The 13,025-nt window shown below is 36.1% G+C and overlaps 1 protein-coding gene across 1 annotated transcript in view; it reads right to left on the minus strand.

The window, feature by feature from the left end:
* LOC127446533 (phospholipid-transporting ATPase VA-like) overlaps positions 1-13,025 on the minus strand; it is an 84,501-nt gene that overhangs the window by 20,929 nt on the left and 50,547 nt on the right. Inside the window, exons 11-13 of the mRNA XM_051707517.1 lie at positions 4,179-4,282; positions 3,380-3,506; positions 2,052-2,236 (exon numbers count right to left, since the gene is read on the minus strand). Coding sequence (XP_051563477.1) covers positions 2,052-2,236; positions 3,380-3,506; positions 4,179-4,282 — 416 coding nt within the window. The remainder of the gene's footprint in view (positions 1-2,051; positions 2,237-3,379; positions 3,507-4,178; positions 4,283-13,025) is intronic.

Genomic DNA, 13,025 nt, shown 5'->3' on the forward strand with positions numbered 1-13,025 from the left:
GGAAAGTGCATACACAAAAACACAAAATAGTAGGAAGGTCACAAATGGACACAATGAATATCTCACGTGTAATGGCCAACATCTGGCAAACAGATACCGGTGACTTTACAAGATGGGATGACTCACTCAGAAATGCAACTAAATCCTTTTTGAATGTGGACCACACTTTAAGCAAATTCACATAATATAACCTGTTTATCATGTAACAAATCACTAGTCACCTTTTATTAAGCATGGAATAAGCAATGACTAATATAGCTAGTCAGTGATTAAGACATTCCTATATGATGATTTTGTTTTGCAGTATTTAAAAACAAAACTCCTGTTCATGCTGTGTTCTTTAAAAAAAAAAAAAAAAAAAAGTCCCTTTAAGGCAAGCCAGTTTTCATGGTGGCCAGATTGGTAATGCCACCAGGCAGCTATTTTCAGTCATACAAGTACATCTCCAATCTACTTGAATGGGGAACCAATCAGAAACTGAACCAAAAACTGCTGGTCAAGATTAAGCTCCAATAACATATTTCAAATCAGGAATGAAATCTGATAACAATGGTATATATTGTACTTCTTTAGCTCAAAAAATCAATAAAATAAAGAAGCTGGTCTATCTAATTCTCATGCATATTCTAGAGTAAATAACCTTCCTTTCCCATAGCTGCCTTTTGAGTGTTGCAATGCCTCTATCTAAATTTAATTGTAGGGTGGGTCGTTATATTTAGCATTTCATAGTAATTTCTCCCATTCACTTATATATGTGAGTGGTCCCTCTCCTTCAGTAATAATGTGTCTAGAGGAAGGAACAGTGAAACATTACACCAGTGCTCATTCAAGCAATTCAAGCTCTTCAGTGGGGGAAATTTCTACAATCAAACAGACAATGATTTCGTGCACGGGCATACAGTTTGGCATATAAGAGCTACACGTGACTGTGAGAAAAGGACTCAATAGCTCAATGGGGGAAATGCAACTACTGTATGTGTTTTCAATCATTATGGGCAATACCTTCAGATATTTCTGTTATTCCTGGTAGCAAAAAGCAAAAAAACTTCATTTGACAAAGAAGAATAAACACTTAAAGGTGCACCAAGTAATTTTTCCACTGTAAAATAAGTTTTACTATTAAAGAAATGAATAGTACTTTTGATACGTTTAAAATGACATACATATGATGAAGACTCCAGTCAGTCCAGTGGCCTAGACGAAGATGTTATTCGTGGGGCTGCCATGTTGAGATAACATGACCTGGTATCCCCTATTATCGGACACTTTTGGTTGCAAAATAAATTAATTATGAGTAACAAATATGTTGATGAATTGGCTATTTTTACAATGGCAGTGATAAACTAAATGTTAGTTTTTGAGTGATGTTCTATCCACACTGACAGGGGTCCATTTAAAGTCCAGGACCACTGTTGCATCAAAAAATAAAAATAAAAAAAATAATCTGTTTCCAATTAATTTCCATAATGTTGTTGTTGTTGCAATAATTCAAATCAGATCAAATTGTTAATGGTTTGACCGATTCATTGAAAACAATCAACTCAAAAGGACTACCACACTATAGCTTTTGGGCATATTTAGCCTATGAAATATTTAAGTGCAGCATAAATAAAAACAAATATATATATATTCATTACAGAAATTTCCATGACTTTTAGGATTTTATTAAATTCCCTTGAATTTTCCAGGCCTGAAAAAAGCTATTATAAAATTAGGATATTTTGAGGTTTTCCATGACCGTGACTTGAGTGCACCTTTAAGGATAACAACTGTAGGGAACATTTTTACAGTTACAAATAGGATCTGATTTGTAACTGTTCTTGTAAAATTAAACTCTTCCCCTTAACATAGCCCAAAATAAAAATAAACATTAGAATTACTCTAGACAATAAAGTAATTACATTTTTACTTTAATTGCTAGGCCTCTTACGTTCCTCTTATGTGAATTGAATCCTTTGAAACTCAGAAGCCCAACATAATTATAAAATTATTAAAACAGTCAGCAATCTGAGGGAGTAGGAAGTGATTAGAATATCTGAAGCAAGGTGCACCTGTGAGTCAGCATTGAGAGTGATGATCTCCTCCTCTGGGTCCAGCAGTTTGCAGGCGTAGGCAATGTTGATGGCCGTCTCTTGTTTATCTCCCGTCAACACCCAGATCTGTAGGCCAGCTTTCCTCAGAGAGGCGATGGTCTCCGGAACCCCGTCCTGAAGTCTGTCCTCGATTCCTGTTGCTCCTATTGGAAAAACATGCATAAAGACCTTAAGCATGCACGCCTTCTTCAAATAATACTGCTTGCCAATAATATCATGCAGACAGAAAACAAACTGCAGCAAGAAAATGAGCTGTCTTTCACATTTTCCAATAACGAAAACTACATTTAAGACAGTTACTGTAAATGGTGTTTTCCTGTGTAAAACTCGCCGGCATTATGCTAGGGAGTTCCAAGTGATTTTTAGCTTGGTGCTGTGCTGTTATTAGCGTGTTCTGGGTGGCTGAGGGACAAAGTTTAATACTTGCACTGTGTCCTAACCATTCACGACAAGATCAATTGATATAAAAGCTCTCTCTTTCATATAAATCTGAGCTTTTGTCCCAACCAGCCACAACCGCGACGCACAAAAGGGCATTTAGTCGATAACTTGGTTTCTATTTCTGTGGCTCCATGCTGCGTAGCCCAGCCCACAGTAAAATCTTATTGGTCCAAAATCCTGCAACTCAAAATTGTACATTATACATCAAATATCTTGATGTTAAAAATGAATATGAATAAATATCTCCCAAATGAATATATGTAAATCTTCTGACTGGCTGCGATTGTGTAACGTTGCGCAGCAATTTCGTGTTCAGTGAGGACAGATAAACTGCTTGTCACCAGGGTTGGGAGATTTACTTTTAAAATGTAATCTGTTACAAATACAGATTTCTTAGTAAAAATGTAATCAGTAACCTAATACAAATAACTCAATAATAAAGTAATGTAATCAGATTACTTTGAATTATTTTGGATCACCTCAAGGTCACATGTGAATAAAGTCAAGAGAAAAGCAATATGATCTCGAAGAATTTTAATTATGCCTTCTGGATGCATTCAAAACAGTTGTTATGAGTAATATAGCTATTATTATATATAAGAAAAAAAACATGAAAAACAGGGACATTGCTTCCTTAATAGGAAAACAGAATATGTTCAAATGCAGAAAAACTCTTATTTTTTAAACAAATCAGGCGAGTCCTATATCTGCTACAGAAAATACAGAAAAAGAAAATGGCTTATTTACTCGTCAAGTAATCCTGCTAGTAATCCATTTTTACAAAATGTAACTGTAATCTGATTATGTTGGGTTTTTATGTAATTGTAACAAATTACAGTTGTCACCTAGTAGGTGAAGGTTGGTCTCTAGACGTAAAGCAGACTCGAAAAGCAGCTCCTCCCTTCTCTGTATGGCTGTCTCTGCCTCCAGGTGATGCTGTAGCCAGCTGGCATACTCCTCCTTACTGAGTACCTGCAACACAAACACACCACTCAAAATCATAATACTGACCACACCTCAACACACTGCTCAGGGTGAAACCTCAGCTCAGCAAGTTTAATAAAAGTGTGACTTTGTGAATTACAATTCCATTTATGTATGAATTCACACATAACCATGTGAAACATAATCCTCCCAAAGTTATTTAAAGCTTCCCTTCTGTTACTGTAAGGTGACTATTTAGCAACAGTGCTAATGACTGACACCAAAAATGAAAAGCTAGTAATTCATACTTTAAAAAATGTAAGTATCTGATCACATCTGGGCAAAATTGTCAGCACTTGGTTAAAAATCTACTTATGATAGCAAACCAGTTGGTCCATGGGAGCATTTGAAAGTTTGGTGAAAAAGAAAAACACCACATCATATGGCCACTAGACTCCTAATAAGAGCACAAGACACAAGAGGGTGAGAGCATACATTACAAAACAGAGAGTGGTGGTGAGGCAAAGAGTGAGAGAAAGAGAGAGGTTGATGCTGAATCACACAGTTCAGCACTCTGGGGAAAAAAGCTCACAGACTTGTAAACCATCTGTGCAAAAACACTTCCCACTTTAAGACAAACCCTTTTCTTCCCAGCCAAAAATGTAAATGTAATATCAAAAATGCCATTAACTGGTACTGAGAGACAAAGTCATCTGTTACCTTTTTGGCGATACAGAGTGTTCTGAGACCATCTGCGGCGTAGAGATTTAAGTAGTTTTGAGTTTTATACAATATTTTCCTTTGGCGTTTTCCTTTCACATAATCTGTAAAAAGACACAAAATAAAACCAAAAAGACATTTAGATAATTCATCAGAACATTATAACACATTTTAGGATTTATTATAAAACGAATAGTTTTACATTTTGATTGGACCTGTTCCAAACGATTGTAAAATGACTATAAATGCACACGTGATCACACATTCTATATTAATGTGCAAGTTGCTACATTGTTTTGCAACCGCAAACAGTCTACAGCTGGGATAATTAACTTTATAACTTAAAAAGAAGAATTATTATATTTATTATTATTATAATAATAAATTTAACCGTTTACTGACCATTGCCGTCTTTTATCAAATTGCTAATGCAAAAAAAAAAACAAAAAAAAAACAAGACCTACCGTGAGCTCCGAGGTTGTTAATCGATGGTATATGCTTCTGTAAACACCATCAATCCACGTTATTTCAATTTTTTTTTTTTTTTATGTTTAAGAGCAGAACTGTGGTGAATAACTACACAGCCCATGATCCTGAAGGGAAAAGATCCACCAATCATCGCGGCAATCAATCGGTTTCCCTACACTCTCAAACTACTTACAGTATATATTTGTATATTAATTGTAGATATATTTGTACATCTGAATATTTTGCAATAAACTTTCTATGCTTGTAATCAATTACTTTAAATCAATAGTTGTTTTTAAATTCAGTTATTTCATTCGCAATGCCTCATGGGATTTTAGTTAATTCCCTTATGAAAAACAGAAGTACACAGTCTTCTACCTTTGCATTCTTATTCCAATTTTTGTTAAATTCTGTTTTGCTTCAAATCAAAGTCTGTAATGTTATGATTTACTTCGGAGCTGGTTGGTTTGGTTCATGGCTTAGAACTAGGGATGAGCAAATTATCATATTCGTCAGTTGTTTGAACTTGAACTAGTACATAATAATGTATAAAATAGGCTCCGTTATCACGTGACCCCAATCAGATGCATTTCAGAAGGATGTATGGATGCTAAGTGCAGCATTTGAACATAGCAACAAACAGTTATGCAACAAATAAATAGACTAAATAACTAAAACATCTTAATGCACTAAATTATCATAGTTAAAAAAAAAAAAAAGTAAAAAATAAGAAAGACTTCAATACAGAGCGGCACAAAGCCGATTATGCGCATCCTGAACGAATGATGCGCTTCAATGTAATCAGAGAGCTTGGTAGTCTCTAGGCGATCCTCGCTGCACACTTAAAAGTGCAGAACAAGATGATAATGCGAATACACATCTAGTTCATACTGCAAATATTTATTTAAGCAGTTTCAGACAGAATCAGCAAAAGACAATCTCTCCAAAGTACCTCAAATATGGGAACATTCCTCACAGCAGAGGATTTAACACCCGACAGTGATAATTGTCAATGCGGTGCTTTGATGGCTGTAACAGCAGCGGTGTATAAATGGACTAAACTCAAAGCATTAGAGAGACTAAAGTTCTCGCAGAGGGTTTTACTGTGCTGGCTATTAATCACTTTTAAGCACAGCAAGCTATAAATCACACAAAAACGCTCTCCAAAAAGTTGTGTCTCTCAATTAATATGAGATTTGTGTCTCCGATTAAAACCACCACCACTAAAAAATGTTATGTTAGTAGTTGCCCCCACTAATCTACTAGTCAGTTGTTGGACAACTAGTCGCTTAGTCGATTAATGTGGCACATCCCTACTTAAAAATGTTAATTAAAAAAAAAAAAAAAAAAAAAAAAAGTATCTTTTTGGAATGCTCAATTCCCACTACCTACTAGGTCCTCGTGGTGGTGTGGTTACTCACCTCAATCCGGGTGGCGGAGGACAAGTCTCAGTTGCCTCCACTTCTGAGACCGTCAAGCCGCATATCTTATCACGTGGCTTGCTTTGCATGACACCACGGAGACTCACAGCATGTGGAGGCTTATGCTACTATCCGCGATCCATGCACAACTTACCACGCGCCCCATTGAGAGAGAGAACCACTAATCGCGACCACGAGGAGGTTACCCCATGTGAATCTACCCTCCCTAGCAACCGGGCCAATTTGGTTGCTTAGGAGACCTGGCTGGAGTCTCTCAGCACACCCTGGATTCGAACTTGAGACTCCAGGGTTGGTAGTCAGCGTCAATACTCGCTGAGCTACCCAGGCCACTAAAACTCTGTTATTAAGGATTTTATGTAATCCCTATGGGAAAAATACTTCCGGAACCAAGACGGCTGAAAAAGTTGACGGGCACTGCACTCTATTGCTTTATTAAACCAATATTACATGTACATATACACACACAAGTGACAAACACTAAGCAGACAGTCTAAACTAATGACTTCAAGGTTGACTCTCAATGTTGCCATTGGCTTCCTCAACAAAGTCATTAGATTTAATCTAGATGGCAGTCTGTTTGACAGGTTTGACTGGGTAATCAGACCATAGAGCATTTTGAGGGTTATTGCTCCTGTCTTATTGCTCAGCGCATTGGTTCCTGGCAGAGAGAGCAGAACAAACTGTTTGGGATGATCACTTCCCAACACGTGGGACCATCAGCCAAGATGAGGGGGCGAGAGTGCCAAGCCTCACATTTTCACCAAATGATTCATCACCACCTTCACTGCAACTGTGGGACAACCGGACCTGTTTTTCCAGAGACTAATGCATCACCTCTGATACTTCGAAGCATATTAAAAAAAGTTAATTCAGCCTTCTTGCTTTAGCTTGGGAATTTAACTAGAGATAAGTTTACAAACCAAAACAAAAATTATCTAAGCAAAACACAGACAAATCCTTTTTCACAGCATTTGCAATGAAGCACACTCAAGAACATTCTGGTCTTACACTCTCATCTTCTAACATGTTACACAATGCATACACCGGTACTAGCCATGTTTGTGCTTCCAAATCTTTATAGCTTTCTGGTCATGACAGCACGATGTCATAATTCATTGGCCAAAAATGTAAAAGCTGTGTGACTCAGACTGGCACATTAAACAAGCTGCAAACCTCCTACTGCTTCTGAAAGAAGCTATTGTACCTTCTGTAGGTCTGCTGTGCTAAATGGGAGTCCACACCCAGAGGTGAAGTGTGGCTCTGGATCCACAAGTACAGGAATATACACTATTTGTGTCTATGTGCATAAAGTAGTCCATAGTTCCTGGTGTGACAGAGGCCAGACACCAACTAAACACATGGCAGAGGGAATAACTTTTAATGACACTTAACTACTTATTAGATTGACACTAGATCTGCATATCTGTAGCTCAAATGGTACAGCATGGCGCTAAAAATGCAAAGGTCATGGATTAAATTCCCATGAAACACATATTCTGATAAATGTATGCTATATCTTGAATGCACAGAAAGTTGCTTTGGATAAAAGGCATAACTTTAGACAAAAAAAAGTGCAAAACCTGCACTTTTTTAAATCTTATTCCCACCTTATAACGTAACCAGTTGTCCTTTTAACAACAGACCAAAATAGCCTATAACATTTTTATGAAATCTGTCGATCTGTCAGTTTTGATGGCTCAAAAGGACAAATAGTGAGAGCAACAGCATCTACAGAAAAGCAAAAGTAGTCCAATGGACTTTGATTTATGAGCTGATGAAATTATGAGAACTATATTTATTTTAGTAAAAGCATAATTAAATTATCCTGTGGTCGATATAAACTCTGCTAACCGTTTCCAGTACTGTTAACCCAAATGCTCAAAATAATTAACTGTCTTGAGCAGGGAAAAAATAAATACAAATGAGTTCAAATAAATTAACCTTAATGAGTATTTAGAACTTTCTCTTTCTTTCGAGTTCACGAAACTGATACCTTTTAAATAACCTGAATTGTTTTATTGTTTTGAGTTTAATAAACTTGTCTCTTTAAATTTACAGGAACTGAAAATTTAACTGAAACTGGACAGGGGATTTCTATTTCCCAGCATGCTTTGCATGGCACTCAACAGGGAGAGAAAATGTTAAGATTAAGTGTTATATAATGTGTCTTAGTGCAAGAAAATGTAAAGGGGGAAACTTGTTATTGTTTGTTTTGTTGTGTTATTTAGAAGAATTTCTGTTATGGAGTTTTGGGGGTTAACATTATGGTGAATAGTGGAGCATGAGCTTAGGTTGAGGACAGGTACAACTTAAAAATGTTTTATATTGCTTTACTCACTGAGCAATTGCTATGCTAATCAAAGCATAGTGTTACCAATCAGCATGCATTTAGCAAGCTATCATTTACTGTAGTAGCTTATTCTAGCTAGTACTAGCTAGGTTTCTTCTACTTGAAGTATTTAAGTAGAGATTACTTGTTAATTTTAAATTCAGCAAAAGAGCTAAATTAATAGTTAAGTGCCATCAAAATGTAGGAGTTAGCTTACTCAATATTTCAAGTTAAGAGCAATTAACATGCATGTGTAGTACAAAATTAAAATTAACCTCTATTAACTTATATTATAACTGATAACTGATTACCTCAAATTTTTTTAATTCTGCTAACTTGGGGGTTTACAGTGATCAATGTTCTGGGTTCAATGCAAGTTAATGTCTATTGACAGAATATGTTGCTGTTAATCTCTATAGAAAATTATTTGAACTTGTTCTACTGTAAAAGCAAAAATACTGTTTACAGTCATGCACTTACAATGGAAATTTAAGTTGGAAGTCGTTGCAACAGGATAAAGCTAAAACACACCTTTTTAAATGCACAGCTACAATAATGTGTTAAAGACCCTGTGAAATCAAAATGAAAGTTTTGCTGCTTTTAGTCCATATCTATTAGCTTAAAGATCATCTATATGCTAGTGTACTTCTAAACGCTGACTAAATTAATTTTCAGAAGAAACAGACTAAGCATTTCAAATCTGCAGTCTCTCTCTTCTGGCTAAAAAGACACAGGAACATCTATGATGTCACACTGAGGTCAAGAAACATTAACCAATCAAATGATTTCTAAAACAAGAATGCACCCTTCCCCTACATATGTTCAGCGCATCTGGCTGTGTTCTAAGTGGTGCTGATCATGCCTTCGCAGGGCACTTCGAAGGCAGCAAAATCCATGCATTAGTATCGTTCCAAACAGATTTTTCAGAATCGCTTAAAAAGTGAGTTCTGACTGACCGTTATCACCTTTCAGCCATCTGGAGCTCTCACAGTGCAGGGTAATTGTCTTTGAAGAGAACATGGCATAGGGATGATCATTTCTGAATGCATGTGAGGGAAGTTGCTGGAGTTTACTTATATTTTTTGAGCATTTCTTGGAATGTACAGCTCGAGTAAGTGTTCTTTATTCTTTATGCTTAGTGCATTATGATTCAAAATATGGATATAGTATGTGTGTGTGTGGCTGTAAACTAAAAAGCCTATTGGCAATTTTTAAATATGGGAATAGTCGTTTGACATAATTTGTCCCCACTTACTGTTTCAGTAGAAAATATGCCAAAACAACAAATTGAACTGCGCTAGTCAAGGCACTTCACAGGGACTTTAACGTGAGATTTGTTTTTGAAAAATCACTTACTAGTCTTGTAAGTTCAAAGTTATATGCATTCTTTCAACTCATGTCATGACAATGTAAAGTGGATGAACACTATAACTTTGCAAGGCATGAGCAAATTTACCAGAAAGGGATTGTTAATATACATAAAAATCCACCCACATGATCAACATCGGTAACGCATAACCACAAGAATTGGTATAATGCTTTACCAAAAATATGAGCTTCACAATTCTGCTTTTAAACCCTCATGAAAGCCCCATAGATTTCCATTGTAAGTATATTACAATCAACACACTATTATACTGTTATACTATTATACTGTTTAAACAAACTGAGTAATGAGTCAAAAACATTGTCTCTGGTAATCGACACCATGCCACAGAGGCTGTCAATAGAGATTAACTTGTATTAAACACAGAACATTACTTTAAAACCTTGCAACAACAACAACAACAACAACAGAGAGTCTATGAGCAACTAGACTGATTTTGAACTTTACCAGACTATACTTTCAGCTCTGTCTTTTTTGGCTGTTGTCATGACATTTAGTTATAAAGAGCAGGGCTGCACATGCACTAATTCTGTTCAGTCATTTATGTACACAGCATTAGAGAAAACCGCCACTGTGGCTCTTATCGTGCCTGGAATACTAACAAGCCATCCTACCTATGCCATTAGGATACTTTATTACTGCTAAAACCTTTGGCTACATCAAGAGCTAAGAACAATCTGGAAGCTGTCCAGCTGATGTTTGGGTGAAGGGGACAAATTGCCCATACTGACCATTTGGGAATCAAACGTCTTTCTATGAACACAGATCAACAGCTAACATCAAAGTCTAGAGGACACTGTGCAAGTCCTCTAAAGATTTGAAAAATTCAAAACATTTCCTGACAAATCACACCGTCCAATTCCTGTTTTCAATCAGAATGATAGAAGAAGATGTCTCTCATTTTCAAGGAGATACATGTTTTTTATTCATCCACATTTTTAAGAAATCAGATGACTTTTGGCCGTGAGCCATTATTCATTTATTCAGCTCGAGTAGGTCTCATGTGCTGTCTAACTGGGGCATGGAAAAGAAAACACAGACTTCATTAAAACTTTAGTATGATCAACTAGTTTTTTAATAATCCACAGTGCACATCAAAATAAACTAGCCCAGAATATTTGATATAAAGAAGAGGACCATTAATAATTAATAATATTATTAAGTATTATTAAAATTTAATAACAGGAATAAATAGACATTTGAAGTTATAGTTGGTGAAATCTACACAAAAAAAAATAATAATTGAGGAGTTCTTTTCTATTTGAGAGAATTTTCAAAAGTTAAAAAGAACCAAGGCACTCAAATTTCAATAACATAATTACCATAACCATAACTTTTTACAATGTATTTATTTCTCATTTATATTTGAATTTTTAATGGATAGAAAACAGTTAAGATTATGTCTGGGTGGTATGACGGTATATACAGAGTCGGTCGTGTCCCAAAACATGTCAAGACAAGGATGAACTTGTTATTAAGGGCTGCTACATGAAGAGTTTAGTTGTTTAAGGCTGCATAGCAACATCGCAACTTGCTGTATTAAAATAGTTTCAACTGATGTGTGGTCACGTGTTTATGAGCTATTTTAAAATGGTTTCAAATGTGGCTCAATCTAATCAGAATTTAGAGCCAGAATCAGTTTTGTAACATTAGTTTTTCTTTTTTAGTTTCATAATTACACACTATGACACTTATTCATTCGTTATGAATAATCTTATCTCTTGGTTTGCGTCCTATTTCTAGACCCCTTATTTGTCAAGTATTTAATTCACTTGATTATCCAAAAATAGGCATTACCACATATACATATATATATATATATATATATATATATATATATATATATATATATATATATATATATATATATATATATATATATATATATATATATATATATATATATACATACAGCATGTGTGTGTTTAAGACTAATAACAATTTGACAAGTTGAAATAACAAGGCAATGTGAAACAGGAGATGTTAAACAGGTGAGGCAATTGTGTCATAGTATATAAGGAGCCTCCAAAAACCGTCTAGTCCTTCGAGAGCAAGGATCATTCAAGACTTGTCAATTTGCCAGCAGATGCTTCAGCAAATAATCCAGCAGTTTGGGAACAATGTTCCGCAAAGACAAATTGGAAGGATTTTGGGCATTTCACCCTCTAGAGTGCACAATATAGTTAAAAGATTCAAGGAATCTGGTCAAATCTCAGTGCGTGAAGGGCAAGGCAAAAACCACTTCTGAATGCCAGTGATCTCTGATACCTCAGATGTCATGGCCTTAAAAAACAGCATTTATTATGGATATCATGAACATGGGCTTGGGATAACTTTATTACACCTTTGTTAGTCAACACCACTCGCCGCTGCATCCACAGATGCAAGTTAAGACTTTACTATGCAAAGCAGAAGCCCTACATCAACACTGTCCAGAAGCGCTACCAACTTCTCTGGGCTCGGTCTCATCTTAGATGTCTTGAGTCCACATTTCAAAAAGTTTTTGAAAAACAAAGCCGTCATGTTACACGGGCCAAAGAGGAAAAGGGCCATCCAAGCTGTTATGAGCGTCAGGTCCAAAAGCATGTGTCTGTATGGGCCAGGCGTTTGTCACTGCCCATGGCTTGGGTAACTTACACATCTGTGAGAACACCATGAATGCAGACAGACATGTACAGATTTTGGAGCAACATATACTGCCATCCAGCACCATCTTTTCCAGAGACCTCCCTGCATTTTCCAGCAGGACAACTTCAAACCACATACTGCCCGGATTTCAAGTGCATGGCTGTGTAAGCAGAGCCCTGCCTGCAGTCCTGACCTGTCTCCAATTGAGAATGTGTGGCGCATTATTAAGCACACCATCCGGCAAAGAAGACCCCACACAATTGTGCAGCTAAAGACCTACATAATGGATGATTGGGGGAAAATTCCACTTTCTAAACTTTTGTCTTCTGTGCCAAAATGCTTAAGTGTTATTAGAAGAAATGGTGAGGTTTCACAGTGGTAAACACTCGACTGTCCCAACTGTTTTGGAGCATGTTGCAATCATCTGATTTGAAATTACTGTACATTTTCAAAAAACAATGAAATTCACAAGGGAAAACATCATATAATGTGTAGTTGTAGTGCTTTCAATATAGTAAAGGGTGAATATAATTTACAAATCACTCCTTTTTGTTATTAGCATTTTTCATACTGTCCCAACTTTTTCGGAATTG

Source organism: Myxocyprinus asiaticus, chromosome 9, assembly GCF_019703515.2.
Source record: "Myxocyprinus asiaticus isolate MX2 ecotype Aquarium Trade chromosome 9, UBuf_Myxa_2, whole genome shotgun sequence".
Taxonomy (NCBI): Eukaryota; Metazoa; Chordata; class Actinopteri; order Cypriniformes; family Catostomidae; genus Myxocyprinus; species Myxocyprinus asiaticus.